Source organism: Peromyscus eremicus, chromosome 11, assembly GCF_949786415.1.
Source record: "Peromyscus eremicus chromosome 11, PerEre_H2_v1, whole genome shotgun sequence".
NCBI classification, from domain to species: domain Eukaryota; kingdom Metazoa; phylum Chordata; class Mammalia; order Rodentia; family Cricetidae; genus Peromyscus; species Peromyscus eremicus.
The window spans coordinates 24,899,493-24,922,172 of NC_081427.1; the positions used below are offsets into that span (position 1 = coordinate 24,899,493).

The following is a 22,680-nucleotide window of genomic DNA, read 5'->3' on the forward strand; positions in this document are numbered from 1 at the left end:
CTCCCTGCCATCCATGACAATGCTTCCCAGTTAAACAAATCCCAAGAGCCACGGGCTCCAGAAATTGACCCCAACTCCGACGCATCAAGCGCACAAGCCTGTCTGCCGTCTAGCTGTTGTTTCTCAGTGTGATTTGTTGACAACACTAAATTCCAGATCAGGCAATGAATCATTCTGAGATTCACATTAATCTTACTTTGGAATTTTAAATCTCTTGCATATATTTAGATAAATCTGCTGTTTAGCATCTGCAATGAAAAACAATTAGGAAAAAATGTAAATATATGGGAAGAAAAATGAAGCTAGCACTGATCTTGTCACTGGAGATAATGAGCAAGATTATTCCAACAGCTCTTGCATTCGGTTTCACTGTTCCAACCCTCTCTGTGAGACTGGCCAGGGCCCAAACTCTGTCCCTTAAGCAAAGCTGAGAACAGATGTACGGTGACTATCAGCAGATGCAGACGAGAAGATATGGGTTCAGAAATAGGTCAACGGTTTACATTTTTGAACCGTGGTATCAGAGCGACATTATAGCAACCCTTTCAACAGTGAACATGGTATTTCAGGGGTCTGAAGCAGCAAAAAGCTGGAGCTGACCAACTTCAATTGTGTTGATGTTTTTTTGGATTTTTGCTTGTTTTTTTAAGGGGAAAAAAGTTTATAAAAGCAGAATAAAATACATTAAGCTGTAAAGCAATCCTTTCTCTTACCTCAGGCATCATCTCCTCAATAAAATGAATTGTGTAGTCTATGTTGAATCTAATCACTTTACACAGTGGGATCTGCAAGAAGAAGAGCTATTGAGTTTCCCAGCATTTCTCAGCGGGCTCATAATGAAGAGTTTGCTCTCTGACTCAGAGGACCATGAACCAAAAGAAGTTTACCTTCACCCAACCTGGTAACAACCTTGGGCATGACTTTCAACTGCTTTCTTTGTTTTTTGAGATAGGGTCTCACTCTGTAGCGTGGCTTGTCTGGAACTCTTGTGTAGACTAGACGAGGCTGGCCTCAAACTCAGAGAAATTTGCAAGCCTCAGCCTCCTGAGCACTGGTATTAAAGGCAATGTGTCACCACACCCAGCCCCAAAATACTGCACTCTAATGGCAAGAATTAGAATCTCTCTGACCGAGCTTCTATGAGAGACAGCAATAATACTGATACTTCATTAATGTGATTAGCAAAGCACCACAAACACAACAAGAACACACTAAACTCAAACATGTCACCTCTACAAAGAAATAATAAAATCAATCACGTACTAATTTGACCTTTAATCTTCACGTGGGTCAAGAATGGCAGCACAATAATGTATCAGTTACATACACTTAGTTCATTGATCAGGGCACAATGCATGCTGCCTGTCTGGTTCTGGGGCCAGAGCAGCTGTGGTAGTAAGTAAAAAAAAAAAAAAAATAGTAGCTGGTATTTGCTAGGCCAGGCACTGACTGGTCTAACGGTTCGCCATATTTACTCAGGCAACTATCACAGGTGCCCTAAAACGTAAGTTTGACCATTATGCACTGGGAGAGAGGGAAAAACTTCGAGAACCATCAGGTAGGGGCCTTGGATAAAGGAGCAGGCTGCTGGTAAAGTGGGAATTCTTATTCTAGACCCACCTCTTACCTACCAGAGAACACACTCCTCATGCCCCATTCTAATACCCGGAGCATGGGAGAAACTGAAGGTTCAGCATGAACTAATCCACAGCTGTCTTACCTTCCCAATGCATCATCAGACACTAGCCTAGTATCTAGACATAGGAGTTTCCCATAAATAGATTTCTGAATGAATAAAAGGATGAGGAAGGCAAGGAAGGAGGTTACCGAGCTGGCTAGCTGGGCACAATAATTGAAACCAGAGGCCCTATAGATGTGTTACACACTCTTTCTGGCTTAGCAATCTGTCCATGAAACAGTGTAATCACTTTTACAAACCACAGCTGTCAGAAAGAAACAAATTTCAATTCTCCTAGCAAAAAAGGATAGTAAGAAAATAGAAAAACAGTCTTACAATGCCATCTACTGGAAATGAAGTTTAGCTCTTAGGTAGTCTTTCTTATTCTTTTTTTTTTTTTTTTTTTTAAATACAGTGGTTGCTACCTTTAACTTCTGTTATAATTTTACTATAGGATTCATTTCCAACTTCTGGACATATTATGTCCCCAGTCCTCAGCTAACCAAAACAATATGCTTAGTACACTACTATTATTACAACCTACTTTAACCCCACAGACATTTAAAATACTCGCGAGAGTTACAAATTGGCACACAACTTAGCCTTAAATACCCATTCTTTACTAACGTCTGTATAAGGTTCAAACTTTAGAATAAGCCATAGGCCCTATATTAAAAATCAAGGATCTAGAGTCCAGTAAGATGGCATAACTCCTACAGCCCTAAAGCTCCTGAGGCAGAAGCAGGAGGGTCATGAATCCCAGGCCAGCCTGGAAAGCAAAGTGAGACCCCATCTCAAAAACAAAAAAGAAAAAAGGCAAGGATTTGGAAAAGAAATGTAAACAAGTACAAAGAGGATGTGGCACATTGTAAATACAACTAAAAACAGCATGTGACAAAGCATGAGAGGTCCAGCTAACGTTTGGGTCGCTTTGTAAGACCAGCAGGAAGTCAGGCACAGCCCTCTAATACCAGTACTTGGGAGGCACAGGCAGGACAGCTGAGGACAGCCTAGTCTAGACAGTAGGTTCCAGGTCAGCCAAAGAAAGACAGCAGGATCTGCTCAAAGATAATGGAGGGGGAAAAACCCCAAGGGTACACAGACACATCCTTCCAGGTGAGGGGTGCAGGTACTGGAACACAAAGAAAAGGGACCTGGGAGGTCACTGAGCTCTTCAGAAAGCACAGTGCACACAGAGAAGCCAGATGCTGCTAGGGGGAAGGAACATGCCATCCTTATAAACCACACTAGGGCCAGGGTCTACCACAACATCCAATCTCTTTCAAGTACATCCCCAAAAGAGACTACCTCAGTTTACACTCAGATGGGCCACGACATAAACTGTGGGAATGGCTTGGAGAGAGTGCAAAGGCCAGAAGTCCAGGCTACAGTCCACAAAAGGCACGGCTGGAAATAGCGACGAGTTGTAAATACAGCTAGGGGACCTTACCGACCATTCTGTCATGAGGGGAAAGAACTGAGAACAAGTACTGGATCCCTGGGCTTGTGTCACCAGGGCGATCACAACGGCACCAATGCCAATGCAGAAATCCATAAAGTTGTCCCCCGAAGAAACTCATGGCTCCACAAGCCATGAGGAGCAAGCCAGTAAGTAGGGAACCTCTGTGGCCTCTGTATCAGTTCTTGCCTTGAGTGTCTGCTCTTTCTGACTTCTCTGGATGATGGACTACAAACTGTTAAGTAAAACAGACCCTTCCCTGCTCAACTTGCTTTTGGTCATGGTGTTTCAGAACAGCAACAGAAACCCTACCTGAGGCAATACCCAAGGGGCCATCGAAGAGCACATGCCGACAGACAGGACAGTCTAGAGAGAGAGCAGGGCAAAGCTACCAATGACAACCGTTAAACCTCCTGAGAGCGGAACGAAGACCACGGGCGGTGTTAGAACATCCAGGAAGAGAGGACACAGGAGGGAAAAATACACAGAAGGCAGGCAGAGCAAGAGCAGAAGTGAGACCTGTCCTCTTTCCTAGCCTGTGAGGAAGGACTGCAGAAAGATGCAAACAGAACGGTCCTCACCTCCTCGCAGTAGAACTCACTTCCGGGACACTCCTCAGGGCACGCTCGGGACTTGCATCCACACCACCAGAGGCCTCCTGAGAGGCACTCAGCTGGAAAGGCACCACTGCTTTCCAGCTCACAGCCTCATGTCTTTCTAAGACTCGGAGAACTTGTCCTCTCTCTATCCACTGCTATTCGAAGGTCACCAGAGCAGCTTCCATCAACCCACAAACTAACACAAATGCCTAGCGCTTCCCAAAACAGGTTTGATTACTCAAAAGTGCACAGTGCTGCATGCTGACATTAAACCCTAACCCATAATGGCAAAATTAATTCATTAGTATCCCCCCAATCTATACAATCAATCAATACGTTTTCTAGTGAGTGATGAAATGAATCATCAGTGATCAGAAAAATGGAAAACCAACAAGATCTTTTTTTTTTTTTTAAAGATTTATTTATTTATTACGTATACAGCATTCTGTGAGCATGTATGCCTGCACACCAGAAGAGGGCACCAGATCTCATTACAGATGGTTGTGAGCCACCATGTGGTTTCTGGGAATTGAACTCAGGACCTCTGGAGGAGCAGCCAGTGGTCTTAGCCTCTGAGCTATCTCTCCAGGCCCCCAACCAAGTTTTTGATCACAGAATGATCATGGGGTTTTCTTGGGCATATGAGAATGTTATGTGACACTGTGCAATTAATGCACCTTTTACAGTGTCAAAGGCCCAAACAACATCAGGTATTACAAAGAACCACAAGTGTCCTACATGACAAGATACAATCCATCCAGAATGTGCTACACACTTAGCCAGCAAAGTTTTCAATCCACTTCAATTCAAGACCTTCGGATTACCTGTCAGAGTCAGCTCTGGTCAAGAGTCCACACAACCGTCACCTCTAGACCCTTCCTGCTGATGGGCTCGTTCTAAGAAATGGATCAGGTCAGTAATGCAGTCTAAAAACCTTATGGGAGTCTATTTCAAATTCAAGAGATCTTTGATGGCTCTAGCTCTGTGAACTTTAGAATCCTCAACTCAAAATTCAATTGCTATTCTCAACATCACTCACAAAAATGACAAGGTTCCTTGTTATGACTAAAGTCCTCAAGTTTTTAAAAGACATTCAGCATTTATATGAAACACATGCTGAGGTCAGGAATTTTGGAGTTTTGTTTCTGGTTTCATCTCTTTTAACAAAGAAAAACTGACTCATTTGGTATAACTGCCTCTCAGTGCCAAACTTTCTCATGCCATGTGCTGGGAAACTATTAAAAAATTATCTTTACAAAAATATCATTTTCTACTCACTTTTGCTGTGAAACTGAAACTGCTCTAGAAAAGCAAATGTATATTTCAAGGCCAATCTGGATCATATAGTAAGATCTGTCTCACAAAAATAAATGGATAGATAGATGATAGACAGATAGATAGATAGATAAAATTCTCTTTTTAAATATGCTGAGTCAGTGGCTCAGCAGTTAATAGCACTTGCTGCTCCCAACGAAGACCTGAGATCGATTCCTAACACCCACATCGGGCAGCTCACAACCTCTTTTAACTCCATCTCCAGGTGATCTGATACCTGTAGCCTCCATGGGCACCTGCACTCCCACACACATACCCACACACATACCCACACACAGACACAAAATAAATATTAAAAAATAAATCTTTCTTTTGGAAAAAAAAAAAAAAGGTCTGACTAACTAAAACCTAAACATAGCTATCATTAATAAAGCCCAAAGAATTACCAGTCCAACATAAAATAAAAAGCAAAAAAGAATGAAAATGTTCAAAGTCATCTATCTGATATCTTTGCCAAAATGAGGTGCCAATATTTATTATGCATCAATTACCATGATAAATATTTGCCATGTGCCAGTGCATTTATCCTTCACCTAACGTAACTAATACCCCTATCCACAGACAATGAAACCAAAGTGTACAGTTTAGTGTCAGACCACAGAGTCAGCAAATGGAGTTCACTACAGGCCCCAAATTGGTATCTACAAAGCCACAGTTTGTCTTCTCTGGTTCAGGTGACCTGAAAGTCAAAGTGAGAGCTATATGACATCTAGGGAATTAAGAGGTAAGGTGACAGATAAGCTTAAGTGTTTCCATGCCAACAAAATTGGCATAAAAAGTGGAGGTTAGTAGACTACAGAACTTCTAAAGGCCATCAAGACTTAAGATTGGAATTTGGTAAACAAAGAATTTGATTGTCTGAGACACATAAACACAGCAAAGAAACTAGTGAAATTCTAAAAATGTCTAGTATCTCATGTGACGTGAAAGTAAAAGGGGAGATGAGGGGGAAGAGTATAAAAGGGAAAGCATTGATAAGTAAGGGAAATGGGGAGATGAAATACTGCATGTTTTCTGATATTAAAAATCTGGGTTCTGGCCAGGCGGTGGTGGTGCACGCCTTTAATCCCAGCACTCGGGAGGCAGAGCCAGGCGGATCTCTGTGAGTTCGAGGCCAGCCTGGACTACCAAGTGAGTTCCAGGAAAGGCGCAAAGCTACACAGAGAAACCTTGTCTCGAAAAACCGCAAAAAAAAAAAAAAAAAATCTGGGTTCTGGCCAGGCGGTGGTGGTGCACGCCTTTAATCCCAGCACTCGGGAGGCAGAGCCAGGGGGATCTCTGTAAGTTCAAGGCCAGCCTGGGCTACAGAGTGAGTTCCAGGAAAGGCAGAAAGCTACACAGAGAGACCCTGTCTTGAAAAACAAAACAAACAGAAATCTGGGTGCATAGACAGACAGACAGACATAGAGATGGAGATGTGCATGTGTGGAATGAAGGCAGAAGGAGACTATTTGGGGAGAGAGAAAGGAACTAAGTGGGAGAGGAGAGAGAGGGGAGGGCAGTGAGGGACAGATATGGGAGTGCTACAACTATATATATATATATATATATATATATATGTTTTTGTATATTTATAGTATAATCTTCTAAAAGAAAACTCTCCAAAATAAAACCAGGTATGGTTGCATACGCCTGCACTCTGGAACAGACTAAGGCAGGAGGATCCTGAGTTCAAAGACTCTGACCTACACAAGCTCCAGGCCAGCTTGGGCTACCTAGTGAGACTTTGTCTCAAAAATCCAAAAAGTTAGAAAATTTCCGTAGGGTTATGATATATCATAGAATAAGGAAAATAAGAAAACACTGTTTTAAGTCAGTACCACTACCTAGAGTCATATCTACTTAATAAAGTGAAAGGATGGATAGAAGCATGGTAAGATCAAGACTTGAGTCTCAGCCTCTAGGGAAAACTCCGGGTTCCGAGTAGACAGCACTAAGATGGCTTCTGACTGCAGGCAAGCTGCACACCGAACTCCAGCTCACTAGGCCCCACAGGACCCTCGGCCCGGGTAAAGAACTGCTGCACTCTTCCCAGCACTGCTCCAGCCGTCCACTGTCCAAACTGAAGACCAGACCAGCAGGGCAATGCCCAAGGCGGCCAACTTCAAAACAGGACAATTCTGAAGCCCAGACACAGAGCATCCATTTGGACTGATGCCCAGAAAAGCATCTCTAATACCCACACAAATATCACCACATCTCTGAACACAGGTACAGTCCCGGGATTCAAAAGCAGAAACCCTTTTTTCTATGAGGTTACCTCAGGCTTAGTGTCCTGAACAAGTCCTGTTCTTTTCTTTTGCTCAGAGACACACACACACACACACACATATATATATATATCTCCTTAAAACTTCCAACTTTCCTTTAAGGACAATCAACCCAAAAATAGCTTATCACATCACTCCACAGTTTATCCTCCTCTTTCAATTTTTCACACTCTCTAAATGTTATTCTAACACATTTACTTACACCATTTAATGTAGCCCAAACCTGTGACTCATTAGCAGACTCACAGTCCCACCTGACACACTGCGGCAGCCATCCCACAGCTCACACAGGTGGGATGGAGAGTAACTGATGAACACATAAAGGGGTCTATCTTGATTTGGGGGAAGGACAGATAAAGCTAAGGCAGGGGAGGCAAGAAGGAGAGAGGAGCCAACTGGCACATACTTACATTGGTCAGAGGGGCATGTGCAAACATAGAAAATCCTTCAAAGATATACTCATGATCATCGTACTCTATAACTGTCGGCCTGTCGGTCTAAAAGGAAACAAGAACACGAGACAGGATTTAAATTATCGATATCATTTGAATGTGCAGGAAGCCACCCAGACCCAAAGTAACTCACGGCAGAAACAAAAGCAACTTTGTAGACTCAATGTTTTTCCAAGTATCAGGAAACATACACTAAAGATTAATTTTAAAGGGAATGCTCTGGCTTGATGAAATTCTCTGACTTCAGATGTTATGCAGCATACTATATATTTAAATAACCAATGATGCTTATTATGGACACCATAAAGAAGATTACAGGCTATAATACAGCTTCATTTTCTAGAAATTCATTTTCTTTAATCCCATAACTGAACAAATAGACTGACACCACAATAGGGAAGAGTCTGAGGGCCTCGAAGTGCCGGAAGCTCAAGCCCACAGCTGCATCCCCATCCTCCCCAGGAGAAGACAGCCCACCAAACACTGCAGCAGGGCAGGGACCACACAATGCCAAAGACTTCAGTGACCTAAAAACAAAACCTGTAATTCCATGACAGACATGTCAATCTCACCATGAGAAACTCTCTTCCTTGTATGACATTCTTAATAGCCAATCCTTTTGATATTAAATGTCAAATGTGGAGCAAATTATAAAGATTGGTAGCCTAAAAGACACTTCTTACCTAGGTACTAAACATCATTATTTCACAAATTATAAATAAGAACCGGGAAGAACTAAAGATTATCCATATACACATCATTTCTTTTGTCAATAAAGCTGTCCCTTTCTATTTGAGTGACTCAAGAAGACTAATATAGTCATAAAAATACTTTTATTAAAATGTAATAAAAATATAATTATATACTTCCCCCTTCTCCGTCATCCATCCCCCAATCCCTCGCATATCCAATTTTATTTCATGCTCATGTCTGTATACCATTTGCAGACTTGGTGCCCACAGCAGCTAGAAAAGGGAATCAGATCCTCGGGAACTGGAGTTACAGATGGTTGTGAGCAGCCATGTGGGTGCTGCCAAAAGAGGATCTTCGGGAAGAGCAGCAAGTTCCCAAACTGCTGAGCCATGTCCTTAGTCCCACACAGATACTACTATCAGCATTATTCACAATAGCGGACAATGGAAACAACCCAAAGTCCATCAATGTAATAAATGAACAAATGAAACATGCTGTAGCTATACAACGCACGCACGCACGCACGCACAGACACACACTCCGTAAGGGAATAGTACTTGGCCATAAAAAGAAACTATAAAGGATGTAGGTTGCAGAGCTCTGTGGCAGAGTGCTTGCCTAGTATACAAGGGACCCTGAACTGAATAAAAGAACATAAATGAGAAAGGGGAGTGAAGTACTGATACGTGCCACAACACGGACAAATCTTCAAAAAAAAAATACTCTAAGTAAAAGAGCAGAGACATAGAAAAAGCAGTTACCATATGATCTCTATGAAAAGTCTAGGCTAGCCAAGTCCACAGACACATACCACCTAAAGGATATAAAGTTTCTCTTAGGATAAGAAAGTTCTAAAGTTAGATTGTGGTGATGGTTTTACAAGTCTGTAATTATGCTAAACATCCTGAATTACACAATTTATATGGGTAAAGCTTTTAATGACACAAGAAGTATAGCTAAATAAAGTTATTAAAATATGTAATTATGAATAATTTTGAAATCAAGACTTCTCGATGTATTTACCAGAATTAACCAACTTCATAATGTGAAAGGCAATGCAGCACAGCGTAGCATATAGACATGTACACTGGAGCAGACTCCTGGCTTCTGAAAACCACCAAGCTACTTAGTACCTGAGCAAATTACTCAGGCTCATCTACAAAATAGGAACTAATGATCCAAGTCGGTAGTGTGGATAATATATACACAGTTACGATCGTGAAAATTAAATTAACTGTGCTAACCACTTGGAATGGTACCTAGAACATAGTACATGTGCATAAGTATACCATATTACCATATTGTCATATTATACACTGAATTTTCTGATTTAGACACAAGACAATAATCTGCCCACTGACTTTTAAAACATGGAAATGCCCTACTTTATGCTTCCCACCCTACTGCTCCAATAGCAGCTTCACAATTACTGGCTATTATAAACTTGGTTATTGCGTGGTACCATTACAAATAAAGACATAATAAAATGTGGGGGAAGAAAGCTGAAATAAACATCATGATAAAGCCAAATTTTATCAACATAATGATTTTAAAAGTAAAAACCATGTAAGAACTGAATTAGAGGCTCATGCCAATATTCCCAGCACTTTGGAAATGAGGCAGGAGAAATGCCATAAGTTCCAGGCCAGCCTGGGCTACATAGCTAAGTTCCAGGCCATCCTGGGCTAGAATGGGAGTTCATCAGTAACTTACTAAAAAGTTGGTAGGAGGGGAGACGGTAATCCGATAGTGGAAAAGTCGTCCAGCGTTGTTGGTCATGGGACGACAGGGCTTGATTGCCTGGGGGAACAAAATGAGAATGTTTTACAAATGAAGTAGAAAATAACTGTCTTTTCAAAGGAACTATATCATCAGTATCGCATCTGACAACGGCTTTTCTGTGTGTTCCTCCACAGACAATTCACTTTACTATGCATTAACTAAATGAACAAAAAGATGTGGCTAGTCACGGGTTCTCAACCTTCCCCATACGCACTAGTGAAGTGGGGACCGAACGGACCTGTGATCTGGTGTTCAGTGAGACCAGTAGTGTCTGCAATGTCCCCCACCAAATACATGGTCTCAATGAATGGGTATCTGTCATCAGCTGAGTACTTGGGGGTGACGGCTAGACCCCCAGTACCCATAGCAGGAATCATTATTGGTATAATCTGGTTCTATTCAGTACAAGTAGATATGTAAGTGACGTCAGCATCCAGGAGGCTTTGGAAGGACTCACGGCTTGCCAACCAGGAGCCTATTTGGGAGCCCTATCTGGCATACAACCTGTAGAAACTGCTCTACTCACTCTGCAGGCAGCTGCCCGGGGTCTCTTTAGAAGGCGGATGAGCCTGCAAAGGCCCGAAAGTAGCACAAAGTAGATGGACTAGTGTTGTCATGAGTTCCTTCCCCTTTCCAGGGCAAAGACGCCGAGGAGCCTACTTAACTCTTAGCAGCTACGCCATCAGCTCCACAGGCTCTTTAGCCAGTGCTAGGGTCCCAAACTGTAAAACATCTGATCCCAAGGTGCTCTTCTCCTGTGGAGATAGCACTTGCAAACATCCTTTGGGACATGCCTGACTGTCTTCCTAGTCCCCTTCCTTCCCCACTTTAAGACCTTAAAATGTGAGGAGGCTTGTACTAGGGTGTAGTATGTAGCAGGCCATGAACAGCTCCTGCAGCAGAGTATAGGAACATGTCTGCATGCCCTGCCAGGGTAAGCCTTGTTTTACAGTAACATCCTTACCACTTTAGTAGTCGGCTATCAGCTGTTGTATTTCTTGGGCCGTGAACTGCAGACTACATCTGTGAATTGCACCCATACCAGGGGCATACCTCTATGTGGACTCAGTGGTGTCTGGGTGAATGCTTTTGCATCTGAGCCAATTATGTATGTGGCAGATGGCTCCTTAACCATATCCTAAGCGGTGAATAACAACATCTCACTCAGCATAAACACTCTACAGATCACAGGGCTCCTGATCAGTCAAGCAGAGTAATACAACTCTGAGAAGTGCCTGGGAGACTTGAGCACACTGTTTCCTTATGTTTGTACCGAAAGGATGCAGTCTGCAATTTATGCTGCAAGGGAATACATACGTTAGACCTGTGCTCAGCTGTAATAGCTGTTTGTGGCATGGGGACACGGCACCAACAGCCGCTGGCAGGCATCACAGGGGTTGGCACTCACCATATTGAAGGCCATGCTCTCCGCAGAAGAGAGTAAGGGTGAGGTTCAGTGATTCCGTGGGCTCTGCTGGGCCCATCAGCAGATACTCATCCAGATTCCCCCACTGACAAACAACACTTGTACTCTCTGCAGATAAGCTTTTCCTTGGGCCTCTTGTCAGCGGCATCATGATGCCAAGACTTTCGGAACCGGCCACACTCCTAAATAGCAGCAACTAGAGACACACCATCTGGCAGTCAGCTCTGAAAACCAGGAGCACACTTCCTACCCACAGCATCCAGACCATCCTCCTGTCAATCATCCCCCAAAGAGGGGGCCCAGAGTGCTCTTAAGAATCATTCTGCCATACTGTGCCTGGTAGCAGTTTCCACAGCAGAGACAAGAAGTTCATACAGAAAGCTGAAGCAGGTCAAAAAAACAGAACAAAGCGACCAAGCCAACTGTGGAGCATTCCTGGTTTCCCAGTGGGATCCAGTCACTATTCACTCTCCGGATCCTCCCACAAAAAGGAGAGTGATGACTCACTTGCTTAGAGGAATCCGACCTTAATATCCAGCCATCATGCTCGGGACTCTTGGGTAGTCCCAGTTAATCAGCCCCTAGGGCTCTTCTTTCCCCGTCAGTTCAATCCACATCGCAAATAGTCTTAGGTACTGCCCAATGCTCAGGCAGTTTATCCTGGCAACACCATCACAAAACACATAGCCAAAGCGGGTCAGACACATGGGACAGATGACTGACCAGAGGAATCCCTACGTGAAACTGCCCTTGGAATTTGGGGCATCCGTCCTGCTTTCTTGCGCCAGTGTTCAGCTTGAGGCAGTTACCAGGTGTTCCTTCAGTAAGGGAGCTTCAGCGCTTTGAAATGATAGAGCAAAGGGTTCAGAAAGCTGCATTTGTGCTGAGGGAGTGAGGCTCTTGGAAATCCAGACCTGAGTTGTATCACACCAACCTTGCATCTGAGACACCTTAGCTCTGCTTCTAGAGAACCTAAGATGTAGCAGATGGTATTAGGAACAAATAAGCTAAGGAAGTAAGAACAAAGATGGTGTTTTAGAAACACTATCCACCACCTAACAAAGAGTCCCTATCACTGGTGGTAAACACAGTACAAATGACCCTGGCATCAGACTTTGAGAAATGGGAGGCTGCACCATTGGAAGAGCTGGACACGACACCAAGTATTCAGGACTATAGAGGAAATGGTGTCTACAAGAGAAAGGGTCATGGATTTTAGAAATGGATGGCAAATGTTAAATACCATATTCTCTACCTTGGCCTCAGTCCTTGGTCTGCCATGAAATCACCTGGAGGGCTTATTAAATCACAGCATACTTTCCCCCTGGCAGCTGGTGGGTGGACAGTGTACATTTCCAATAAGCTCCAGATTAAGCTGATACTAATTTGAAGACTTCACTGTGAGAACTACTGCTCTAAGGAAATGTAATGGCAGAGGAAGAGAGATGTGAATGCCGAAGGGCTTCTTGAAGATCCAAAAAGAAGTTCCCATCACTTGCAATGAGACCTCAGAAAAAACTAGGAGCAAACCAGAGCTTACCTGTGAAAGAGCCATAATTCTAGGACAACTGACAGCCAACCAAGGTAGGTCTGCTATGGCAAGGTCAGGGCCCTGGAAACCTGGGACAGGGACATTTAGATTTTAACTCCCCAGACTCCTCGGAACCGTCTGACTCTGCAGAGATGGCACATCCCTCCCTGTTTAGATCACTCACTCACCTGCACCAGAAGGCAACGGAAGATCCTGTCGGACAGCAGTGTCCACTGTACCTCAGCCCACACACAGACCCCATCAATCAGCCTCCTTGCTAACAGACCTGTACTGTGAGTTATTTCACAGAACAACCCAGTTGTACGGAGTTTGGGAGAAAGAGCCTACGTCCCGAAGGAGCTCTAAAAAATAGTCAGCATGTCCCAGCAGGGGGTCTGCCAAGAGTCAGATGGAGAGAATGCTTCAGGTTAAGGAAGAGTTTGTGGACTTGGGAGAACTCGAGATATAAAACCAAGAGATACTGGAGTTTCCTCCGAGGGAAGGTCTAAGATGCAATGGTGCATCTAAGCGATGCTGAAAGCCCTAAAGAGCCCAACCAAATGTTGAAGAGAAGGAGTAGGCATGCTGGGATGAAGGCAGTACCTGCAACTAGGAATATGCAGATGATCCCCAAAGGACACAAAAACAAATGTGCTAGGTGATGAGGAGTGCTGCATCACCAAGATCAGTGGTGGCCTCCTCTGTCAGCCAGGACAGACCACAGGACAAGTAGTCGGAGTCTGTCAAGAACAACAGGGATGACACAATCTGGAAACTAAGCCAATAGAAGCCATGTCACATAATTATCGTTATGACCAGTAAAGTCGGAGTACCAGCCAAAGGGGTCTTCACCATGGAAACAGTTAACAGAAGATGTCACTGGGTACAAAACAATGAGCAATCAACCAGAGTAGCTCACAGTTTGTACAAGCAGAAGAACTCAGGGATAACCAAGAGGCTAAAGGCGAGTACTCCACTCAACAGTCACACTATCTATCCCCTGACCAGTTCCAGTTCCAAATTCATCAAGATTTTTAGACTGAAATCCATTGGCTGGAAAAGTAACCAGATTCCAGAAGAAAAAATCCTGCACATTGTAATGACTACAACTGGTGATGAATACCCTATCCTTCCTCAACGGTCCAATGACTTTTTCCTTGAGACTCTGTACAAAGTGGAAAAGGGATATCCAGGCAGTTCACTGAGTACTGAACACAGTAACCAAAAATCATTGATACCATAGGGATGGGATATGTTATCCTTGCACCCAGTAAGAGTGGGTGATGGTGTAGTATGGTGGAATGTTGGCCACGTCTGGTTTAGTAAATCTACCTCAGATCTACCCAGCAGTCATTTCCCTGGCTGCTGACTGCTCATTGGAACTGACATAACTTGGCATATGAAACTATTCCTCACACGGGGTCCTAATGTGGAAGAAGAGCAACCATAATAGCACGACCAGGCAAAAGCTGCTTAAATTACCACCACCATTCCTCCAACCCAAGAAGTACCAACAATCCTGCACTACAACACAATGGAGATCCCCGCCATCCTTGAGGCCCCCGAGGTGCTGGTACTGTTGAACTCACCAGTGTGGTCCCTAAAGGGTCCTAGAGGGTCGCGGTAGGCTACCAGGGCCTCTCCCAAGCAGCTGCTCTGCTGGCAGCTGCTGTGCCAAGTACTGTGGCTCAAAGAGTCATTAACCAAACTCCACGGCAACCCATTCAGTCAACGTGTTTGTCTCCATCCCAATCAGAAATGAGGACTGGAATTTCTCACAATACCTCTCTGCATTACCTCTTCATCCCAATATTCATATAGGTCCCAACTGTCCAGACAGGCTACACATCAAACTGTTCCACTATCTCTGTGGAATTATGTTACTCTCGCTAGAAACCTTACTAAAGACATATGTACGACAGAGAATCAGAGAAAAACCCCACAAAGGTTCAAGGCCCTACCACAGCCAACACTATTATAAAGTTCAGTTATCGATAGACCACCACGACACCATCTGCAGAGTAAAAGACACATTATCCTACCATCTACTTCTTTCTACAATGAAGAAAGAAGCGTAACATCTGGACGTTCTTACAGGTTCATAGGATACCCAAAACCCACACCCAACAAGAGTACTCTGGCCAATTACATGGTGGTGCAAAAGGCTGGAGTATCAAGTGGGGCCCCAGGAAGATACCTTAGCAAGTCTAGGCACACACACACTCCTACTGCTATGACCAACAATTCACAACGGCAAGGTCGGGAAAAGGTGCCAAAAGAACTTCACAGCAGACCACACTGGAGAATCACAATGCTGGTCTCTGGACCTAGGCCAGGTCATCTGAAGTAAAGAATTACATGCCTTGGGGGGACACGGGCAGTGGTGGTGTAAGCGTAGTGTACCTGATTAGTATGGAAGGCCTGGCTTTAGGACGACACCAAATCAATGTGTGTCCAGACCTGCCTGTCATAAACTGGATACTGTCGATCGCAATAAGCAATTAGGCTGAGTGGCACAGGCAACAATCCATCCTAAAAGGAAGGTGGCACATTCAGAATCAAACCCACAACAGGAACAAGGGACAGACAAGCTGACTGGCAGATGGCCCAGATCCCTACTGGCTTCCACACTGTGGCATCACCGTCCCTCTCTCCTCAGCTGATGACTAAGGATATAACGATGTAGGTGGAGGAAAAAGCGTAGGCCTGGTTCACAAACAAGCTAATTTAGGATGCAGATGCAAACAAAAACTGACTGTACTGCAGTCTTGCTCTGAGATGACTTTGAAAGACACCAACGAGGGGGAAATCTCTCCAGTGAACAGTTCCAGCAATGCCCCTGATCAGGTACTTTCTTTCCTTTTTCCACAAGGAAAAAGACCAAATGATCAAGAAGGAAAAGGTCTTGGGAGAGACTTGGAACTGGGCTAGCGGGAGGGACTTCACGACTTCTCATCAGTATGGCGACCATCAGAGAGCAGCTAGCATGCCACCAAACAGACAGAATGACCAGGGCAATCATGTCTGTCCCCACACCATCCCCAGGGGTGACAGGGTAGGCCCATGAGTGTAGTGACCACAGTAACAAGAACCCAAGAGCACAGGCCCCACTTAAGAAATAAGCGAGCTAAGCTAACCTTATGCTAGTGAACGTCTATACAAACGGCTAGTTAGCACTGGCACCACCCCTTGAGAACAAGCTACCATCAGTAGCAAGCTGACTACCCAGGCCTCTTCTATCTGTACAGGAGCAAACAAGTAGAACACAGCCCACAGGCATACAGCTGATACTGTGGCCCACTCAGGCTCCCATCCTGGAAAAGCCTACTACCTCGCTAGAGGGAACAGAGTTGGCATGCAGGCTGCAGCTGTTGGTCCACAGGACAGCTCCTGTGAGGTCACCCCCAGCTACAGAGCCCCCTCTCCCAAGGTCACCTGCTTCCTGAAAAGGGCTGCTATAGAGATCAGGGGATGCGAAGGTATAAAGGCCATTCCAGCCAACAACAGGAAATTCTGTCAAGCTGGCTTGATCAGGCCCACAGAGCAGCTGAACCGCCCCCCACACTCTTGACCCCACTCTTCTTCTCAGACACTGATCCCCAACAACAGGTCAGACCACCCCACCTGAGGCCCAGGAACAGATGCCCACAGGTGAAACTTGGTCAAAACTCCTCACTGCACTCGCTGGGCTCCAAAGATAACTAACTCGTTGAAATTATCAAGCAGTCTCATAGCTTTATTAGAGCCTCAAACAAGTTTTAAATAGATATTAAGAACTTATATATTCTGTGTGTAGGTATAATGCGTTGAATCATAAAATGGTAATTCTGGGATTAATAGAAATAATTGACAAACCAGATAGTCATTCATAAATCAGGAAAAAAAATCATAGGAAACTAATCAAAAGACAGTAGTTACAAAAGGCTACAGTGTAAAGGTCTTCTATCCCTTCAGCCAAGCTTAAAGCGTCCCTGAGAAGCCAAGGCTGGGGTATAGAGTCAAGGGGAATTCAACAACGGTAGAGATAAAGATTCTGACCAGTTCCACAGTGAAACTGAAGTTCTACCTGCAAGTAGAAACAGGGTAGGTCCCCAGGGGACGAGAACATCAACCTCATAGCTAGAGTTAGAACATTTCCCTGGGGCAATCCACAACCACTGATGAAAACAGGACACTAACGCTAGTGTATCCAGTTTGAGAACACTTAAGAATAATGCATACAACATACATGAACCTTCCAAACTCTTTTTAGTTTCCTTGACAGCATTCTGGAGTCTACTCAAAGCCCAAATATTTTCCTTCTGTAACTGTCAGTAACACATGCTATAACAGGGAACACGAATAGATCATTTTGACGACATTATCTCATTTCATGGGAAAAGAATAACAATGGCATTCGTCTCCTTGGGACTCCTTGGTGCTTACACAAATCATAACCCAAGCTAGTTACCTCTTCTCCGGGGTAGATGCTGTGCCGAATTCCCGTGCGTCTTGCTTTTGCACTGCATTTGCAAAGTGGTCCATCATTCATCTGTCAGAAACAGAATGCAATTCTGTTTTATTGGGGGGAAATCCACACGAGGCACGAAGATGCCTCCGAAACTGTGAGGTTTAATGTCATGAGTGCTGGGGCCTTGAAGAGGCTGTCACGGTTAGAAGATTAAACGGATGTTCCAAAACCAATAAACTGGAAACTGTCTATAATAGATGATAAGAGGAAACCGTCCGATAACACTGGAATCCCAAGTTATTTGTGCAGCCAAGCAGGAAATATCAATGTCGGCACACTGTTCACCCTCACTGTCTCCTGCCTCTCTACAGCGCTTTCCTTTTTCTTACTTCAGAGAAAATGACTTTACACACAGAGAGACAAATGTACTTCATATCCTAAAGGCATGCACAGACTGCTTTGAAGATGACCTGCACATGCAATGTTTTAAGAACTGAAGTATGCCTCGTGGTAGTGGTGCACGCCTTTAATCTCAGCACTTGGGAGGCAGAGGCAGGTGAATCTCTGTGAGTTCGAGACTAACCTGGTCTACAAAATGACTTCCAGGACAGCCAGGACTGTTACACAGAGAAAGCCTGTCTCGAAAAATTTTAAGAAAGAAAGAAAGAAAGAAGGGAGGGAGGGAGGGAGGGAGGGAGGGAGGGAGGGAGGGAGGGAGGAAGGAAGGAAGGAAGAAAGAAAGAAAGAAAGAAAGAAAGAAAGAAAGAAAGAAAGAAAGAAAGAAAGAAAGAGAAAGAAAGAGAACTGAAGTATGTATGACACGCAGGGGCAGGGGCATCCAGTAGAATAAAATAAAAAACTTTTAACGCTAGACAGCTTAAAATCGACCCTCTTCCACCTTGTTTCGCTGTACTCTGGAAGTGAACAATGTTGAACGCCGCTCAGGACAGTAAGTACCAAGCAGCGGAGGATAAATAATAGCACAGAATCTATGAACTCAAGTAACGTTTATTCTAGAAAGGAGAGCAGACACTGTTTGGATTTTGAAAAAAGAAACGCCATCTAAATGGACCTGGCCCTGGAGCTGCTGGGGTTGGTGAGGCAAGGCTTAAAGAGAAGAAAATGAAGTCCTCGTCAGCACAGAAGAGCAAGATGGTTACTCCCCACACACCACCACCAGCATGCATGAGACAAAGAGGAAGCCTGTGTGATACTCGGGGACATGAAACCCCATTAAACAGAATGGGTCGTGTATGTGTGAAGACCACACGTGAGCTGAAATCAAACTGTAAAGCGCCGTAACAGCCAGGGCCCAGGCTGAGGACACGGCTCAGTTGTTAATGCACGTGCCCCGCACGGTAAAGACTAGAGTTCAGAGCCCCTGAACCCACACAAAAAGCCAAGCAAGGGGGCACATGCCCGGAACTCTAGCAATGGCGAGACCCTTGGAAGCTCACAAACCAGCTAGCCAGGCCAGAGAAGCAAAGTTCCAGGCCAACGAGAAACTGCTTCAAACAGAAGACAGAAGGTCCCTGAGGATCACACCTGTGCTTGTGTTCTAACCTCCATGCACACACACAGACACACACTTATGTGCAGATATGCTGAGGATCACACCTGTGCTTGTGTTCTAACCTCCATGCACACACGCAGGCACACACTTATGTGCAGATATGCTGAGGATCACACCTGTGCTTGTGTTCTAACCTCCATGCACACACGCAGACACACACTTATTTGCAGGCAGGCTGAGGATCACACCTGTATTGTGTTCTAACCTCCATGCACACACACAGGCACACACTTAAGTGCAGGCAGGCTGAGGATCATACCTGTGCTTGTGTTCTAACCTCCATGCACACACGCAGGCACACACTTACATGCAGGCAGGCTAGTTCCAGGAGTGGACTAAGTGGACTAAGAATGGATAGTTTTTTTTTTCATTCCCTAAGTAATACAGTGTAACAACTACTGACACAGTGTCTATATTGTAAGGTATTATTAGTAATCTAGAGATTTAAAGCATAAAAGAGGTGTGTGTCACCTACATGTAAATACTACACTGTATTCATAAAAGACTCTGCATCTGTGGATTTTGGTATCTGTGTAGACCCAGGAGCCAAAAGCTCCTTAGATTCTGAGGGGTGACTATATATTGATAGTTTTTGTTGTTGTTTTTAAGTTCTAGGGATTTATAATCCATCGTACCCAATTAAAATATAAGTGAGGGTGGTGGTGGCACACACCTTTAATCCTAGCATGCGGGAGTCAGAGGCAGGCGGATCTCTGTGAGTTCGAGACCAGCCTGGGCTACAGAGTGAGTTCCAGGGGGGAATAAAATAAAAATAAAAATAAAAATAAAAATAAAAATAAAAATAAATTTAAAAAAACCCAAAAAACAAAAAACAAATAAAATATAAATGAAAATATCTCAATAGACTTTGGCAAGAAATAGTAAAGTTAAACTCTCTAGCCTTTTGGGAAATCTAACGCTCCTGGAGGTGCAGCAGAAAAACAGCATTACTATCTAAAGACAGCGCTAGGACATTACCTGAAGGAAGAGCTGGCAAACAAGAGGCTGTCTAACGTTCCGGCAACAATCACAGCACACCCCCAGTGCCGGTGCTAGCTCCCGGACAGCAGACAGACAAACAGCCTCCACGCTTGCCTTCCCGGGGTCGATGCTCCCACATGGACCCCTTCACAAGGCTCCAGTGTGGAGGCCAGGAGACCAAGTACTGCACACAGAACAGTGAAACAAGACTGGAGCCCTACGGCCGGACAGGACAGTAACGTAGAGAGCAAGGCTGATACTTCTTGACTGAGAACAACCTGGTGAAAAAGACCAGCTATGGAGAAAACTTTCCTCTGTCTGAATAGTGAGCACCTGTTAGGAATGGCAGCACTCAAGAGGCTGAGGCAGCAGAGTCACAAGTTCAAGACCAACCTGGACTATCCATACAACTATGGTGTAAAATGCACTGAAATTTTTGCAAATGTTTCTACTCAATTCCAGGGCATCACAAAGTACATTGTTCTCAGTCATTTCAATTATATTAATCCTTTTCAAAAATCAAAACCTGAAAGGTGGCTCCACGGTTAAGAACACCGGCTGCTCTCCCAGAGGACCCGGGTCCCATCCCCAGCATCTATATGGTGGCCCACAACCATATGGACCTCCAGTTGCAGAAGATCCAATGCCCTTTCCTGGCCTCCATGAGCACAAGGAATGCACGTGGTACACAGGCAGACATGCATGCAAAATACCCATACACTCAACATAAGACAAAATAATGATAAAATTTTTAAAAAGCTTTTAAAATAGCTGTTATCTAACAAGAATCAGAAGAGAATTCCAATTAATACTGAATAGTAGGAACTTATTCACAACTATTACTGGTAAATTATCACAAAGAACAAGGAGGGACGGGTCTTACTATGTGCAACAAATTCACATTCATAGAAGACACATTTTTGTACGGACTGTGTATCTGTAAGCACAAATCTGTTATAAAGATATCATTGTTAGAGCCAAGTCTGTGGTACAGGCCTGTAACCCAGCACTCAAGAGGCAAACATAATGAGATCCTGTCTCAACAACAAATACATATTTATACATTGTTGTTTTTTAATCAAATATTACTTCAAAACAAAATAATAATCAAAAAGTTTTAAGTGTTCTAGCTGTCATGTCATTAGCTCACACGCTTAACCAAGAAGAGAATTTACAAAAACTCGAGACCGCTAGCAAGTAAAACAAATGATACTGTAGAGAATGATTTGGTTCACTATTTAGCAGCAAGATGCCTTCCAGGTGAACTGCTTTACAAAGACCCCACACGCTCCCCCCCCACCTCTTCTCCTACTGCAGGTTTATTAACAGCACTACTATCCTGCTCCCAACAAGGAACTTACAAGCGCCATCAATGTGATTCAAGGAACAGCTGTTCTGCACTCACACGTGGCGGCTGAACTCCGAAGCTGAAAGAAGTAACTCTGAAAAATGGCACACAAGCCCTGGGAGAAAAAGTCCCATTTCTATACCAGCCAACATGCATCTTCCCAGCCCTGAGTCGTAAATGTGATGTGTGGGTTTGCAACCTTCGGAGCGAAAGCATAAAAAGCTCGCACCTGGCCCGGGTCGTTGTACCAGAGCTCATCATGCAGCCGGTCAGGGTGAGCCTTCTTGCGTTTAATCTCCGCAATGACGTCAAACACCTCCGAGTCGGAGCTGCTGGAGCAGGTGCTCTCCTCGTCGGACTCACACTCAGATTCACTGGAACTCTCTAGTAGAAGGCAGGAGAGAACACAGTAGAAGCTCGTGAAGTTAACAGAAGGTTCTGCAAAGACTTTCAAATGCCCTAAACCTTTAAAGGTAAGGGGCAGCTGGGATCACTGTTCGCTGCTCTAGTAAATTTTTGAGAGGTTACTCGACACCAAACACTGCTAAGCAATGCCATGAAAACCGGTTCGTAATGCTAAGGCATAATCTAGCTGGGGAAACAAAGAAAATACAGACTTTTATCAAGAAAATGGGAATCATGACGAATATCAAAGAAAAATAACACAGTCATAGTGATTTCACACTTTAAAAGTAGTATTAACTCAATAAAGAGCTAGTCCACTGTGAGCCAGAAAGGTCAGTGGCAATTTCACAGAGGGGCACTTGTGACTCGGACACTGGGCAGAAGAAGAGATCGATGGAAGGATGAGCAGGAATGAGGAGGGGGCAGGTAGTCAGGAATGGAGACAGGACTGGGGTGGACACTGAGTGCGGCAGAACGGTATTGGGAGGGAAGCACCCCACATGTGAGACTCCAGGGTATACATGACAGCAACACTGAAGATTTTTTTACTTTTTTCTCTTGATAGTAGCAATTAAAGACATAGTCCTTTCTGAGCGTGGCGGTTCACACTTGTATCCCCAGTACTCCTTAAGTAGAGGCAGGAGGGTCAAGAGTTCAAGGCCTGGCAGAGGCAGGTAGATCTCTGTGAGTTCGAGGCC

At 44.2% G+C, this 22,680-nt stretch overlaps 1 protein-coding gene across 1 annotated transcript in view; it reads right to left on the reverse strand.

The window, feature by feature from the left end:
- Drosha (drosha ribonuclease III) overlaps positions 1 to 22,680 on the reverse strand; it is a 120,637-nt gene that overhangs the window by 76,444 nt on the left and 21,513 nt on the right. Inside the window, exons 9-13 of the mRNA XM_059276203.1 lie at positions 21,807 to 21,961; positions 17,676 to 17,756; positions 10,200 to 10,286; positions 7,752 to 7,838; positions 714 to 785 (exon numbers count right to left, since the gene is read on the reverse strand). Coding sequence (XP_059132186.1) covers positions 714 to 785; positions 7,752 to 7,838; positions 10,200 to 10,286; positions 17,676 to 17,756; positions 21,807 to 21,961 — 482 coding nt within the window. The remainder of the gene's footprint in view (positions 1 to 713; positions 786 to 7,751; positions 7,839 to 10,199; positions 10,287 to 17,675; positions 17,757 to 21,806; positions 21,962 to 22,680) is intronic.